The sequence below is a fragment of the Nycticebus coucang genome, chromosome 9 (genome assembly GCF_027406575.1).
Source record: "Nycticebus coucang isolate mNycCou1 chromosome 9, mNycCou1.pri, whole genome shotgun sequence".
Classification (NCBI taxonomy): domain Eukaryota; kingdom Metazoa; phylum Chordata; class Mammalia; order Primates; family Lorisidae; genus Nycticebus; species Nycticebus coucang.
Window position 1 is genome coordinate 110,855,810 of NC_069788.1, and position 16,627 is coordinate 110,872,436.

The window sequence follows — 16,627 nt, forward strand, 5'->3', positions numbered from 1 at the left end:
TCACTAGTTAGCACCTACCAGAAGCCGGAGACTTGAGCCTGTGGGTGGCTCATCTCTGGAGGAACCATCTTAAGGGACTCAGGAGTTGGCAGGGAGGAAGGAGGGAGGTAGTTAAGGGGAGTAATCACAATGACCTCAGTGGGGACCCAGCTCATGTGAAGTGTACAGTCCCCACTGTGGGGAGCATCTTAGACCCTCCTGGTCAGCAGGTGTGTGTCACCTGAGGCTCTTTGCCCAGCTGAATATTTAGGAGATATCTTTGACCAGGAGCTTGCTGACACCATGTCCGGTGTGCTGTGTCCAGTTGACAGCAGCAGAATGCCAGCCCTCTCTGCATACCTGTGTGTCCTCTGCACATGCTTGGTACACATTTGTTAAAGAACTAAGTGGGCAAAAGATCACATGGATGACCTGGCAGTTTCCTTCCTCATCCCTAGCTGCCTCTTCTCAGCCTCCTCTTCTCCCTTCTCTAACCAGTTTCCTAATGACGGGCTTCCCTGGGAACTGTCCCCAGACCTTCCAAGTCCCCTGTTAACATCCATTATTGAGCACCAGTAGGCAGTGTGCCAGACAATTAACTTGCAATAATAGTAATAATAATGCCCAGGGTTTACTGTGCCAGGGATGCACTAAATGCTTTAATCTTCTTTTAACTCATATGTTACTTTCTGTCCTGGTCCCCTTTTGTGTCCCCTGCTGCTCTGCTTCTCCTCTACCCACTACTTAGTCCTGAGTCCTCTTCTTTTCTTTCTTGCTGTGTCTCTTCTAGAATGATCTGCTGCATTCTCATGGATGTAGACATCATCTCCGGGCTGATGCTGCCAGATTTATATGGATATCTCCAGCCAGACCTTTCCTCCAACCTCCTGCCTCCTGTGTCTGCTGCCTCCTTGACATCTGCTCTTGATGCCTCTCAGACATCCCAATCCCAACTTATCCAAAACAAGCTCACGATTTCCCTCCCTCTGAGCCAGCTGCCCCACCCAGGTCTCACCCACCCAGTTAACTGGCACCCCCATCTACCTGACTGCTCGAGCCAGACAGGCGGGGACCATCAGGGCCTCTTCCTGTCATTCAGGCTTTATCACCAAGCCCTGTTTGTTTCACTTCCAGAATCCCTTGTAGACCTGTCTGCTTCTCTCTGCTTCCTTGCCACCTCTGTCCAGGGCCCCCATTGCGGTTCTTGTGGGTGATGGTGGCAGCCTGCTACCCCTAACTGCTCCTGTTGCAGCATACTGGAGCCTTCTCAGTGTTCACCCCCAGCTCGCCAAGGCCAGACTTGTGCACATGCTGCTGCCTCCGTTCATCATTTTATGCTGCTGGCCCCAGTTATGCCCCTAGTCTGTGTCTCAAGCCCCTCAAGGGGGCTGCCCTGCCTCCACCACCCCCGCCTTGTTATTCTGCGTCTCAGCCCTTCCCCTGTCTCCCCTGTATCTCACAGCCTGATTTCTGTTTATCTCTTTCTCTGCTCACTTGTTCAGTGATGGTTCCTCCAACTAAATTGGATGTTCTATGAAGACAAGGACAGTGTCTATATTGTTTATCATGCTAGGCGAGTGCAGGATTTGAATGTATGATCACCTTCTAGATAAGAGCAGAGGCTTGCAGAGTCCAGGTCACACAGGCAGAATTCAAATGTGGGTTTCTGACCGTAAGGCCTTGGCTGAGTAGAGTGTTCCAGGTGGTGTGATTGTCCTTCCTGGCTTTCCTGGGGCCTGGGTATAGAGCTGGTGCCTGCAGCAGAAGTGGTGGCTGGCTCCATGCCACCCAGAGAATGTCTTCCATGAAAAAGACTCATCCCCTGGCTTATCCTTCATCATGGCCGTCCCAGGGCTCTGTCCCATGCCCTCTCATCTCCAGAGGTCACCCTGGTTCTTAGGCGTCCTTCTAGACATCTGTGGGGATAGACAGACAACTCTTCTGTTTTGAGGCAGCAGCTGGAGACAAATCCAGGCCTCAGCCCTGGGCCATGAGCCATGCCCAGAGGTCTCCCTCTTCATGCCTGCTAGAGCTGGTGGGATTGGGGCTGCTCTATGCCCCAGCCCCTGCCCTCCATCCCCCACCTGGCCGAGCATGGCAGCATTTGTTAATGTAATTAACAGGGCAGTCCATGCTGAAGGGCTGGGGGCCAAGGTCTGACTCACACCTCCCCTTCCTCCCCTCCGGCCGCCAAACGGTAGAGGCCCACTTGGCCTGCCAGACAGCGTCTGCAGAGAGTGCACGAGGGGCCAAGAACGGCATCTTTCTCTCATTAGGAGCTTTTATGTGAACACAACTGCTATTTTGGAGCTGGGCACTTGGCCGGTCCCTGAGCCCCAGTGCTGTTTCCAGCCGTCCTGAGCTGGGGCCCCAGCACAGCTGCAATGGGAGCCAGGCAAGTCCTTGAGGCCCTGACTTCTCTCATAGCTTGGGGGTTTGGGGCCTGAGATCAGGGCCTGAGGGACATAGTCCCTGGGCAGAGCTTCACTGTGGAGAGAGTAAGGCCGTGGGTGGATTCTGAGGGTGTGTGAGCCAGACAGGGACTCCTTGGGCTGGGGGATCTGTAACATCTGGGTTCCCTTCCTCTGGAAACCAAGGTCAAAGTTGTGGAGAAACAGCTCAAGGCTACAGGTGGACCCCCCAATAAGCAAGGGAGAGGCTGAGGTAAATAGGGTGCATGGGTTGGAAATTGCCTTGTCTACAAAGGCCTCTGGTATAGAAGAGCAGAAGGCCTTGGCCTGAGGAAGGGATTAGGTAGCTCAGTGGATAGGGTCTTAGTGTCTCACGATTTTAGGGAAAAGGGAGGTTTAACCTGGGAAGAGGCTGAGCTTAAGGTGTTGGGGGGCTGGGGCCAGAGTCTGGTCTGGAGCTGAGATTCATCTGCACAAGAGGGGTGGTGTTGGGAGCCACAGAGGAAGGGAGAGGCTTGAGGGACCCACCTTGAGGTCAGTAAATCATCTAAGGGATCACAGATGAAAGGAGAAGGTATCTCTGGGGTCCAGAAGAAAGTTGACAGGCCTTGCCTAGGGGTGGGATGGGGGAGGGGAAGTGTCCAGGCTATGTTCAACACCTGGGAAGCACCACAGTCCTTGTTACCCACCTCTGTAATGGTGCTTGAGTTGACAATGCCTTTCCCTGGAGAAAGGGGTCATGCTTGAGAAATTCAGAAGCCACCCTGCCTCTGGCAATGTGGTAGTTTTGTTTTTTTTCTTTCTTAAAAGTGTTGCAGGGCTGTTCACTAGAACTTTCTGTGATGATGAACATGTTCTACACCTTGCTGTCCAATATGGTAGCTGTGAGCCACATGTGGCTATTGAGCACTTGAAAGTAGCTAGTAAGAGGGACATGGAACTGAATTTTAAATTTCATAACCACATACAGTTCATGGCTAATGAACAGCACAGCTTTAGAGAGTAGGAAGTACTTCTACTTCCAGGATTTCTGTTGAGACTCACAATGACTCTTTTTTTTTCTTTTTTTGAGACAGAGTCTCACTCAATTGCCCTGGGGTTGAGTGCCATGGCATCCCAGATCACAGCAACCTCAAACTCCTGGCCTCCAGAGTAGCTGGGACTTCAGGTGCCCACCCCAACACCCCACTAGTTTTTTTGTTTTGTTTTTCTATTTTTAGTAGAAACAGGGTCTTGCTTTGCTCAGTTGGTCTTGAACTCCTGAGCTCAGGTGATCCACCTGCCTCAGCCTCCCAGAGTTCTAGGATTACAGGCGTGAGCTATCATGCCTAGCCTGCTTGTTTTTGTGATAGAGTCTCACTATGTTGCCCTGGCTAAAGTGCAGTGGTGTCCTTATGTTTACAGCAACTCCTGGGCTCGAGTGATCCTCCTGCCTCAGCCTCCTGAGTAGCAGGGTCTACAGGCATGTGCCACTGCACCTGGCTAACTTTTCTATTTTTTGTGGCAACTATGTCTTGCTATGTTGCTCAGGCTGGTCTTGAACTCCTGACCTCAAATGATCCTCATACCTTGGCCTCCCAGAGTGCTAGAATTACAGGTGTGAGCCACTACACCCTGCCTTCACAACAACTCTTTGAGGCAAGAATTATCAGCCCCATTTTCCGATGAGGCAACTGAGGAACCAGTTGCAGTATCTCAGCAGTATAAGATACTTCCGAGGTCATGTGTCTGAGATGTGGCTGGGCTAGAGTCAAATCAAGTCCTCTGACCTGCACTCCCATGTTCTTTCTGCCACCAAAATGGCTTATCATGGAGGCTCTGAGCAATGGGAGGGATCATCCTATACAGTAGTAGCTGTTTCCAGAATCTCCCCCAGGCCTGCCCATTCTGAGTTTGGTCTCCTCCCAAAAGTAGGATTTTTGTGTGGAAAATCTGAGCAAACCTCTGGTTGACTGTTTTGAGGCAGTCTGAAGATAGAATGGGCTCAGCCAAAAAGGTATAGAGATTGGGGGAACAATGCCTTTTATATCTTGCTTTCACAGCAATTTCAGGTTTTTTGTCAATTTCTGCAATTTTTTAATTTCCCCCTGTTTTCGCATCCCCTTAACTCCTCAGAGCTGAATGCCTAAGACTTAGACTTTCCACATATCCAAGAGCTCCAAAGGAGCCCAAGTTATGAATGGCCAAAGACAGGCACTGGCAAGTAGGCACAGGGAGGCTGTATGACAGTGTCACTTTCCAGCTGTCCAAGTGTCCTCCAGCAGGGACGGCTCTGTGTGCTATTCCTGGTGAAGACTGAGTTCCAGAGGGCTGAACACTATGACACTGTGGCATCATGCCACAGTGGACAATCCTGGACGATCCTGGACAATCCTCCACCAATAATCAATCGATGGACATCCATTAAAGCCACAGGACCCATCCTAGGTTATTTTCTCAAGTATAAGGCATGATCTCTACTCTTGAGAGGAAAAATAGGAGGGATGAAGTTCCAAGGTCAAACCATGAAGATTTACCCACCATGGTTGGAGGTTTTTCTCTCTTAAAACTCCCACAGTACCACATGAAACTGCCTCTCCTGGGGGCCCTCAGCATTTCCTTCTTTGCTTTAAGCAACAGAGCCTGCCACCAGTGATTCTAAGATGGCTGGTTTCCTTTTTGATATTTAAGTTCTGAAATCTGTGCTCATTTGACACAGGAATGTTCTGCTTCAGTGTCCCTTAAATAAAAGGACACATAGCCCCTGTCGCCCCTCCCTTTCAAAGGGTCATTGGATTTCATACACCAGTACTATATCCCAAAATATCTTAAGTACCAACAGACAGTGGCCAGCTTTTCACTCTTCCAAATGAGGATGTTAGGAAAAATCAAAAGAAAAAAATAAAAGGCCCCTATCATTTACTACCATCTTTAATTTAAAAAGAATGTTTTACCATCAAAAAGAAAGACATAATCTCAAAGTGAAAGACACTCTTTACATGGGAAGAAATATCATCAGAAAAACCTCAGGAAACTGTATTAACTTTTCTTATTTTATGGCAGACCAGTAAAAACAGTCAGAATGTTCCCTTTCATAGGCAGGCACTTGGAGACACCACTGTGAGCTGTTGCAGGTGATTTCAGTGGGAATAGAGAGAGAAGAGAGGTGCCTGGGCTTCCATCGTGTAATGCACACACTCAGCTCAGAACAAAATGCTTCAACACTTCAGTGAGAACTGTCAGGTGGTTCTTCACACCATGCTGAGATTCGTGAAAACAAAACAAGAGAGGATGCAAGTGGAGCTGGTGAGAGCCAGTTCAATACCTCCAAAAGGCTGAAACTTGTTGGAGGATCTGCCCCGGCAGACTTGGCCTCTGTGCAGTCTCTTGAATGGCTGTTGCAGAAGGGTTATCTTCCCTTCCGGGTTTTTTCCACCAACATGTGTAGCTAGTTTAGAAGCCTTTTAAAACTTTTATTTACTGTGATATTATACACATATATAAAATGCCATTTCCACAATTTTCCTCCTAACCACTCATTTCCCATAGATGAGCTGTTCATTGTACCAACCAAAGTTTGCCAACCCTAGTCCTCACTGAGGACCTAATTCCCTGCTTGGCAGGGCCTACGTGGGTGTGTGAGAGCCCACCACTGGGCAGAGCTTCCTGTGCCAGGCCCAGTCTTGTTTATCTTTGTGTCCCCAGCACCCAGTTTGACCAAGGCAAGGTGCTCACTAAATGTTTCAGTATGAGTAAGTGAGGCAGAACCAGAATTAAGTGAGGCAGGGTGAGGGACAAGGGCTCAGCTTGCAGGAGGTTTCTAGAGAGTCTTATTATTATTTTTTTTTAGAGACAGAGTCTCACTTTGTCACCCTTGGTAGAGTGCCGTGGCATCACAGCTCACAGCAACCTCCAGCTCTTGGGCTTAAGTGATCTCTTGTCTCAGCCTTCTGAGTAGCTGGGACTACAGGCTCACGCCACAATGCCTGGATATTTTTTGATGCAGTTTGCCCAGGGCCAGGTTCAAACCTGCCACCGTCAGTATATGGGGCCAGAGCCCTACTCACTGAGCCACAGATGCCGCCAAAAGAGCTTATTGTTAAGTCAAGGAAGGACCATCCCTTGGGGCTCTTCAAGGGAAGGACGGGAGCCAGACTGTTTTCTAAAGGTTGTCTCAGAGCAGGGACCTCCTACTCAGAGGGGGCAGCTGCTTTACCTTCCTCTCGCCCAGGCCGGCAGAGGGGTCTTGTTCATCTTGGGCCACACGGGAAACTGCTCAGGCCTTTCCTCTCTATTTCCCCACTAAAAAAACCCAACAGGGCCAGGACCTACTTGGACACATTGGGTTCCTCAGTGTTCACTGGCCCTGGCTTGGCTGCTGAGCTGGCCCCAGCTGGCCATACCTCTGATGGTGGTGACAGGGACCTGGCAGGTGGTGAGGTGAGGGGTATGTCTGCTAGGGCAGATGGAGTGGTGGCCAGGCAATAAGCCAGAGTCCTACCATTATAGTGGCTTGTGTTTGAGGACATGCTCTGGGTTACAAGGCTCTGACGTGGTCTGCTTACCTAGAGGTCTGGGGCCTGCCAGGAAGGAGAGCCCAAGCACTAAAAACAATGTTCTGGCCTTTACATCCAACTCATGGTTGGAGTACTGCAGTAAGACTTGTTATTTTTCTACTCTCCACTGATTAAGCAGGCTGGCATGGGTGCCCTTGGTGGGCACAATGCCCACTCTACTCATCCTTTGTGTCTCTGGCCAACATCACCTCCTCCAGGAAGCCTTCCCTGACTCCTTACTCCCTGCCTCAGCCTGGGTTAGAGGTTCTGACCAACATAGTGCTTGTCCCCCGGCCTGTGTGTCCTGTTCTCCATGACAGATGGTGTGCTAGAGACTCTGTAACACCTAGTGAGTGCTCTATGAATGTTTGTTGAATAAACCAATGAGCTGGTATACATCCTCCCTTATTATCTAAAATTTACTGGGTTGGCTTTGGAGGAGCCTGGGGTCCTGGGTCCTCCACCACCAGGACCAACCAGGGATGTGTAGGCACCAAGGGCATATTTGGTGGCTGACTTAAAGCCACCAAATCCCTTTTGTTTCATCATCAGTGTTGGACCAAGCCTCAGAGAAAGCAGAGAGAAATGTGAGCTATACCCACCCTGCTGGGAGCTGGGAAGGTAAAAAGAGTCTGGGCTTTTCAGCCAAACAGATCTGGATTTCAATCCTAGCTCTACCATTAACTAGCTGGGTGACCTTGAGCAAGTCTCTTAACCTCTCTGAGCCTCAGAGGCATTCTGTAAAGTGGGAACCATAATCACACCTGCCACATAGGATTGTTGTAAGGAGTAAATGAGGTAGTGCATGCCAAGCACAGTGCCAGGCATATTGTCAGCATTCATTGGCTAGTAGATGTCAGAATTGAAAAACAATAATGGTGGGCGGTGCCTGTGGCTCAAGGAGTAGGGCGCCGGTCCCATATGCCGGAGGTGGGGGGTTCAAACCCAGCCCTGGCCAAAAAAAATCACAAAAAAAAAAAACAATAATGGTGTTATTGTTAGGCATATGTTAGGAGCTAAAGATACAAGAAGTGTAACGGACAATCACTACCCTTGAAGGGGCAGACTGTATGCGTGGGGAAAATGAGACACAAATATAAGAAACTCATAGTGGCACACAGGGCATGCCCAGTGATTGGTGCTTTTCCTTGATGTTCAGAAGAGGGAGCAGTTGCCCAGAGGTGGATCATCAGGCAAGCCTTGCTGGGCCTTGAGGGACCAGTAAGAGGTAGGGAAGTGGGCTTGGCGCCCATAGCTCAGTGGTTAGGGCTCCGGCCACATACACTGGGGCTGGCAGGTTTGAACCCAGTCCAGGCCAGCTAAACAACAATGACAGCAACAATAAAATAGCCGGGCATTGTGGTGAATGCCTGTAGTCCCAGCTACTTGGGAGGCTGAGGCAAGAGAATTGCTTAAGCCCAAGAGTTTGAGGTTGCTGTGAGCTGTGACGCCACAGCACTCTATCAAGGGAGACATAGTGAGATGCTATCTCAAAAAAAAAAAAGAAAAGGAAAGGAAAAGGAGGTAAGGAAGTGGAGAGGAAGGGGTAAGAATCCCAGGAAGGGGCCATGGCACCTGCAAAGGCAGAGGGAAGAAGAGCAGAGGCTACCTGGGGCAGTAGCCAGCAGACCAGTTTGGCTGGAGCAGGTTAACATAGAGCAAGGCTAGAGAGAGATTGGAGTGGGAGGGTCTTCAGTGCTATAGACCTGCTGTGAAGACACCAGGAGCCACTAAGCCACTAAAATTCTCACAGGGAGGTGACATGGGCCAAGTGGAATTTTGGAGCTATTTCATATTTATCTAGACTGACCCCTGATTTGGATTCTAGTACTGCTCTCAGAAAGGACAGTTTAGGTCACAAAACCCTAGGTGCCTGGTCTGGGTAGTAGTGCCTGGTAGTTTCACAGGTGCTGTTAGTGAGGTGGCGAGGTCTGTGTGTCTGCCTCTGCTCCCTTGCTGGTCTTGCCTACTCCACCGCCAGCCTCCCTGGATCTCTTGTGGTTCCTTGAGCACACCGTGTTCCCTGCAGCCTGCACAGCTCCACCCTTGCCTAGCCCTCGGCCTGGGAGCCTGCAGGGGTCTGCACCAGTGCACCTCCTACCTCACCCTTCAGAGGGGGCACCCTGCCCACCCTCTCTGGATCTCCTGGTCAGGCCTCAGTCACTACATCACCCTGGGTACTTGTCTTCACAGCCCTGATACTGCCTGACACTGGAACATGCTGTTGTTTTCCTTGCTTCTTGCTGGTTCCCTCATGTGACTGCAAGCCCCATGTAGGCAAGGATTTGGTTCCCAGTGCCTAGCACTTGGTAGGGCTCAGAAACTATTTGTTGAGTGAATGAGTGACAGATGGGTAAGACTTTGGGTTTAGAGAGTCCACCACGAGCTAGACCATGCTCTCCTGGGCTCAGGCATGCTCCTCAGGGTGACCCTGGGAGTTGGAGGCAGGGCTCCACAACCCCAGGTGTGCTTTTGCATGTGCCTGTCCCTTGGCCGGCGATATTGGCTCTGGCTTGCAAGGTGATGAAGGGCATTAGGGAGAGTTGGCCTTGGGGGCTGGCGGTTGTTTGCCAGTGCTGACTGGGAGGAAGGGGCCCAGTTTCAGCCCCACCTGGCCCCCAAGCTAGAGTCAACTCCCAGTCAGGAGTCCCACCTTGTAAAGGAGAGTGGAGATTGACAGCAGATGCGGCCAGGATGGGAAGGAGAGGAGAGACTCTGAGAGTCCTCTCCTCCTCCTCCTCAACCCCCACCCCTCATATGACTCCTGAGGAACCTAAGGCTCAGTGAAGTCAAGATCACACAGCTTGTGAGTGACAGAAAAAAACCCAACAGGGTGGCCCCTCCCCCTGACTTTTAGGCCATGCCCAGTCCTTTCCTTTTTTTTTTTTGAGACAGAGTCTCACTATGTCGCCCTCAGTAGAGTGCTGTGGCATCACAGCTCACAGCAACCTCAAACTCTTGGGCTTAAGAGATTCTCTTGCCTCAGCCTCCCAAGTAGCTGGGACTATAGGCGACTGCCACAACATCCGGCTATTTTGTTGTTGTTGTTGCAGATGTCATTGTTGTTTAGCTGGCCCAGGCTGGTTTCGAACCCACCAGCCTCCGTGTATGCGGCTGGTGCTGTAACCACTGTGCTACGGGCACCCAATCAAGCCCTTTCCTTTTATTCATTCACTCAGGATCTGTGGAGAACCTATTCTGTGACAGTGTCAAGCCTAACTTCTGGAGCTACTGCCTGCCCTCATGGGGCTTCCATTGAGAGGAGCGGAAATCTACTTCTACAATAAATTTTTAGGCAGTGCTCTTCCCCTTCAGGGCGTTCTGTGGGAAGCGGTGGTCTGAGCCTGCTCCCCAGGCAGTGGTCTTCCCTTCAGAGTGTCCTGTGGGAAGCAGTGGTCTGAGCCTGCTCCCCAGCTTTGGGCATACCATCTTTGATCAGTTGTGAACAGATGGAAGGCAAGCGCCTCCGGGGTCTGTGGGTGCAGGGGAGAGAAGTGGGCACAGTGCCTTCTGACCAGGAAGGTGGTGTCCTGCTGGATGGGGGCTGCAGCACCCAGTCTTCTCCCTCCCATGGGAGGGCTCCAGGGTCCCTGGCGGCCGCCGTCACCTCTCACTCTGTCTCCCCAGCTGTGTGCCAGCCACCGTGCCAGAACCGCGGCTCCTGCAGCCGGCCCCAACTCTGCGTCTGCCGCTCTGGCTTCCGCGGAGCCCGTTGTGAAGAGGTCATTCCTGATGAGGAGTTCGACCCCCAGAACTCCAGGACAGCACCCCGACGCTGGGCCGAGGGCTCACCCAATCTGCGCAGGAGCAGTGCAGCCAGAGAAAGCCCTGTGGCCAGGACACAGCCACTGGCTCCACAGCCACCACTGGCTGGGTAAGTCCCAAGTGCACAGGGACCTCAGGGTCTGGACTCAGTCTTTCTCTGGAGGGCTTCAGCCTTAGGACTGTTAGGCGAAGGCCACAGTTGTCCTCCCCTCCCTCCTCCTCTTTCCTTGCTCCCACTAGCGGTGCAAACAGGAGAGCAGGCAGGAGTGGAGAGGGGAGGGGGGGGAAGGTGCCTGGGAGAGAGCTGAGGAGGGCATATCCCTGGGATTAGGGTCTCTTGGGTGGAATCCTGGCTTTGCTACTTCCTAGGTTGTGACCCTGGGCCAGTTACTTACCTCTCTGTGCCCTGATTCGTCATCAGTAAGGTGGGAACAATGATAACACCTTGGTTATGGAATTCTTGTAAAGATTCAATTAATTAATATAAGGAAAGCACTTAGAACAGTGCCTGGTGTAAGTAAGCACTTTCAAAATCGGTCCTACCCCTCCCTCTCCTTATTTCCCTCCCCTCTCCCTTCAGTCCCCCTTCTCCTCCCTCTGTGGCCTCTGGGATGTAGGAAGGACTCCTCTGCCAGAAGCAGCCCCTTTGGTTTACTTGACACCCAGCTTCGACCTCTCTCCTTAGAGAGGAGATGGAGCCCGGGGGAAGGGAGTAGAATAAAAAGTGAACCAGGGGAGTGTTCTTGGGCAGGATTCCCTGGCCTGCTTGCCAGCCAGCCTGGCTAGACTTCTTTCTAGCTCAGGACAGGAAATCTGAACTTTATAAACTGGTCCATTTTTAGGGGGCTGTGTTTTCCTTTTAGTTTTTCAGGTTAGTTTTTCCATTTGCTTCCCTACTTCAGAAGTTCTTTCTGAAATATTGCAACTTTGTCTTGTTGAATGAAGGAGCGAAGAGGATGTGTCTTTTCAGAGGCCAGGAGAATCAGGGAGAAGAGGCAGACCTTGAGGTTAGATCCCCGTCGGGAAAGGTCAGGAAGGAGAGGCTGGTTGAGTTGGTGGAGAGAAAGGAAAGGATGTAGGGGTTGTCCAGCAACTCGGAAAGGGTGTGCGGCCAGACAGACCAGGGACTTGGTAAGGTAGGTTCCAGGGCCCTGAGCACTCACTCAGATGGCTTCTGAGGGCAGCTGGGAGCAGGAAGAAAGGATGGGCTCAGCTTGAGGTCCAGGCAGCTCCAGGTCAAGAGTAGAAAACCCACACTCATCTACTAGTTTCACACTCATATCGAGTACATTGGATGCTTTTCATGTGCCCACAGGAGAGAAAAACACGTTTAAATTCAAGAAGGGGCTGGGAGAGGAGATAGAGTAAGCTCTTGACTATCAAGTACAATGGCACACCTCCTGGGTGAAGGGCTCAGCTGCAACTTGGACTTTACCTAACAAATGCAAACACCGTAACCTAATTATATGTACCCTTATATTAATCTGAAATTTTTAAAAAAGTAATTACAATTAAAAAAAAAGAGGAAAAGCTAAACTCTCCAGCTAAAACCCCAGGGACACAGGGGCAGAAACAAGGAGCAGAGCTAAGGCCTCCACCCTGTTCCCAGTGGACAACACGGAGGGTCTGGGGTTGGTCGTGAGCAGGTGGGCAGGGCCTGGGCCATATTCCAACTGGTCCTGGCTGAGGGCCCCAGGCAGTTGGCCTGGTGTAAAGTCACCTGAGGGAGCACGCCATTTCAGGGTCAGAGTGGGCACAGAGTCCGCCCAGAAGGGGTTTCCCTGGCTTGTGGGATTCGTCTTTCAGCTTGTGGGATTCATCCATTTTTGATGCATTGACCCCTCCACCCCTGTGAGTGTGTGTGTATATGTGTGTTGGGGTTGCTTGGCAGGTCACTCTGCCCCTTGGAGCCTTGAGACAGAGCTGTTTGAGGTCCCTTGTCCCATCTTCCAGTCCATTTGACTCCTCCCCATTCTTCAAGGCCTGGTCTCACTTCTTCCCAAAAGTCTTTCTGATCACGTCCACCCAGCTACCTGACCGCTGCAGCCCCCTTCCTGGCATGCACCATGTGGGGCTGTACCCTGCACTTGCACTTAGACTGTCAGGCCTGCTCCTGGAAGGCAGCAGTTCTGCCTGGGGCTCTGCATTTCCCCACAGCTTCTCCTGTAGGGCCAAGCTCATATAAAGTGCTCAGTTCATATCTGCCCTCTGCCACTTGGTCCAAACCACAGGGTTAGCCCAGCAGAAGTGCCCATTTGGTAGCAAACCCTCACCCTGCACCACAAGCTGCGGTCACCACCCCATGTACTGCTCAGAGGGCGGAGGAGGAGAGGCTCCCAGGGTGGGTGCTTCCTACTTCCGTAGAGTAGCACTTTTCATTCCACCTTGGGAGTGTCTGTTCATTCACTCACTGAACCAGGAGCTCCCTGAGAGCAGAGACTCTGTCCTGCTCATTCTTGAATCTGTCCCTGGTACCTAAGGCCATGCCTGGCGCATTGTAGGTGCCCAGTCAACAGAATTTGAATGAATAAATGAATGAGGTGGCTGCATGGTGAGGATGAACTGCGTGGGCCTCCATCCTCCAGTGAAAGTTTCCCCTGAGTAAGGTGGTAGAGGACCAGGTCCTGGGTGAGGTCTCTGGCCTACAGCAGGCCTGTCCTCTTTGACTTTCACAGGCTCCCTGGCCAGGGGCTACTGTGATGTTGTTAATGAGCTGCAGCCTCCAGCCTAGCCTCTCTCTGCCCTGGGGCCTCAATGCCATGAAATCTGGAAAAGTCATAGTGTCCCGCTGTTGGCCCAGCTGTCAGCCCAGCTGTGTTTTGCTTTAGGAGGCCAAATCTTGCTTGCCTGGTGGTGTCAGACATTTCCTGTGACCTTGGCCAGGTTTCCCAAGCAGCCGCCGGCCTTTCTCCTGATAGCAACTTGGACAGGCCTTGTGCATCCAGATAGAGGAAGTGACAATACATGGAGGGCATTCTAGGAGTGGGAGAGGAGGCAAAGTGTCTGGGGAGGGGAGACACTACAGGCATTGGTGATGGCCAGAGGCCCCCTTCAGGAAAGCACTAGGCAGAGGCCAAGAGACTTCCTCAGAAGAAGACCAGAGGGAGGGGCCAGGAGAGTCTCCAGCAGCAGGCAGGATGCCCTGCAGAAGGCCAGATGTAGATTGATGTTGTCCAGCTGTGGCCTGGGCTGGCAAGAGAAGCCTGGAGACTCCCTGTGAGCCCCAAGTCGAGGCTTCTTCCCCAAGGTTGGGTGGAGGGCCTGCCTTACCTGGGGAGCGAGAGCCATATTTGGAGTAGGGAGGGCCTGGGCTTTGGATTTATGTAAACCTGGGTTCCAGTTCTGGATTTACTACTCACCAGCTGTGTGTCATTAGGCACTTGTCCTAACCTCTCTGAACCAATAGTCTCCACCTGATAGGATTACAAGAAGGTTTAAATGAGATCCTGTGAGTAGAGCACTTAGCACGGTGCCTGATCCCAGCTAGTTTTCAATACATCAAGTATAGTTTTCGATACACATCAGCCATTGGTGGGCAAGTTCTCTTTGCCATAAGGACTTAGGTGAATGGGAGGAGGTAGTGAAGGACAGGCAGAGACCAGGATGTGTGTGCAAGCATGTGTGTGTAAGCATATGTGTGCACATGCAGAGTTATTCTGAGAAGTCAGAGTCCAGACCCCGCCTCAGAGCAGGTGTGAGTAGCAGATCCCGTAATGGTTTTGGCTGACTTAGGGTATGGTTATTCCAGCAGGACCATTGTCACCAGTTCATTGGGAGAGGGGGTTAAGGGGAGCTGTCAAGACTAGGAGGGACCTCCTCTAATGTGCTCCTTAGCCTGACCTGAGGACATAAAGGCTGAGTCCTGGGACATTCCAAGTAGGTTTAGTCATTGCCTGTGACAAGGGCCCTGCAGGGCAGTGCTAAGCACCCAGGGGGTGGTTGGGGGGTGTCTGAGGAGCTGTGGCCCCATGGTGGTGGCTCCCAGCAAGCCTTCCTGTCCACTCTCCCCTCTCCTCTGGATCTCCTCCTCTCGGCACACTCTGCCTTCCTTTTCTATGGCTGCCATAACAAATTACCACAAAATGATCATTTTTTCTTTCTTTTTTTTTTTGTAGAGACAGAGTCTCACTTTACCGCCTTCGGTAGAGTGCCATGATGTCACTATGTTGCCCTCAGTAGAGTACCATGGCATCACAGCTCACAGCAACCTCCAACTCTTGGGCTTAAGCAATTCTCTTGCCTCAGCCTCCCAAGTAGCTGGGACTACAGGTACCCGACACAATGTCTGGCTATTTTTGGTTGCAATTATCATTATTGTTTAGCTGGCCTGGGCCAGGTTCGAACCTGCCAGCCTTGGTGTATGTGGCCTGGACCTTACTCACTGAACTACGGGTGCTGAGCCCACAAAATGATCTTATTTTTTTTTTTTTTTGGTAGAGACAGAGTCTCATTTTTTTGCCCTCGGTACAGTGCCGTGGCATCACAGCTCACAGCAACCTCCAATTCCTGGGCTTAGGTGATTCTCTTACCTCAGCCCCCCGAGTAGCTGGGACATCCAGCTATTTTTTGTTGTTGTTGCAGTTCAGTGGAGGCCGGGTTTGAACCTACCACCCTCAGTATACGGGGCCGGTGCCCTACCCACTTTAGCCACAGGCGCTGCCCACAAAATGATCATTTTAAAACAACACATATTCATGGTGGTTCACTCCTGTAATCCCAGCACTCTGGGAAGCCAAGGCAGGAGGATCCCTTGAGGTCAGGAGCTCGAGACCAGCTTGAGCAAGAGTAAGACCTGTCTGTACTAAAAATGGAATGTGGAAACAGCCTAAATGCCCACCAACCCAGGAATGGATTAACAAGCTGTGGTATATGTATACCATGGAATACTATTCAGCCATTAAAAAAAATGGAGACTTTACATCCTTCGTATTAACCTGGATGGAAGTGGAAGACATTATTCTTAGTAAAGCATCACAAGAATGGAGAAGCATGAATCCTATGTACTCAATCTTGATATGAGGACAATTAATGACAATTAAGGTTATGGGGGGGGGAAGCAGAGAGAGGGAGGGAGGGAGGGGGGTGGGGCCTTAGCGTGTGTCACACTTTATGGGGGCGGGACATGATTGCAAGAGGGACTTTACCTAACAATTGCAATCAGTGTAACTGGCTTATTGTACCCTCAATGAATCCCCAACAATAAAAAAAAAGGAAAAAAAAAAAAAGAAAAAAAATATTAGCCAGCTATTGTGGTGGGCGCCTGTAGTCCCAGCTACTCAGGAGGCTGAAGCAGGAGGATCGCTTGAGTCCAGAAGTTCTAGGTTGTAGTGAGCTATGATTATGCCACTGCACCCCAGCCAGGGTAACAGAGACTGTCTCAACAAACAAACAACAAAAACAAAACACTTATTTGTCATTGTATAGTTCTATAAGTCAGACATTTGGTGTGAGTCTCAGGCTAAAACCAAGGTGTTGGCAGGCTTCTGGAGGCTCTAGTGCAGAATCTGTTTCCTTGCTTATTCAGGTTGTTGGCAGAATTCATTTCCTTGTAGTAGTAGGACTGAGTCCCTATTTTCTTGCTGACTGTCACTCAAGGACTTTTCCTAGCATCTAGGAGCCACCCCCAAGCCTTGGCTGTGGTCACTTTCCTCCAGCTTCAAATTCAGCAGCAGCAGGAGGACTCTTCATGTTTTGAATCTTCCCTCAGCTTCCCTCTTTGGCTGTGTTGCCTTCATGACTCTCCTGCCTGCTTCTCCCATTTTTAGGGGTCCCTGTGACGATAGATAATCTCCCTATTTTAAGGTAAGCTGATTTTTGGCAACCTTAATTTCATCTGCAGCTTTAATTTTCTTTTGCCATTTAGTGTAACACATTATTCAAAAGCATAACACCAGGGGACGAAGGTTGTAGGGGCCAGCCATATCCCCCACTGCAGCC

At 50.9% G+C, this 16,627-nt stretch overlaps 1 protein-coding gene across 1 annotated transcript in view; it reads left to right on the plus strand.

Moving 5' to 3' along the window:
• Positions 1–16,627, plus strand: part of LTBP2 (latent transforming growth factor beta binding protein 2) — a 100,201-nt gene that overhangs the window by 12,883 nt on the left and 70,691 nt on the right. The window contains exon 3 of the mRNA XM_053601425.1: positions 10,553–10,799. Coding sequence (XP_053457400.1) covers positions 10,553–10,799 — 247 coding nt within the window. The remainder of the gene's footprint in view (positions 1–10,552; positions 10,800–16,627) is intronic.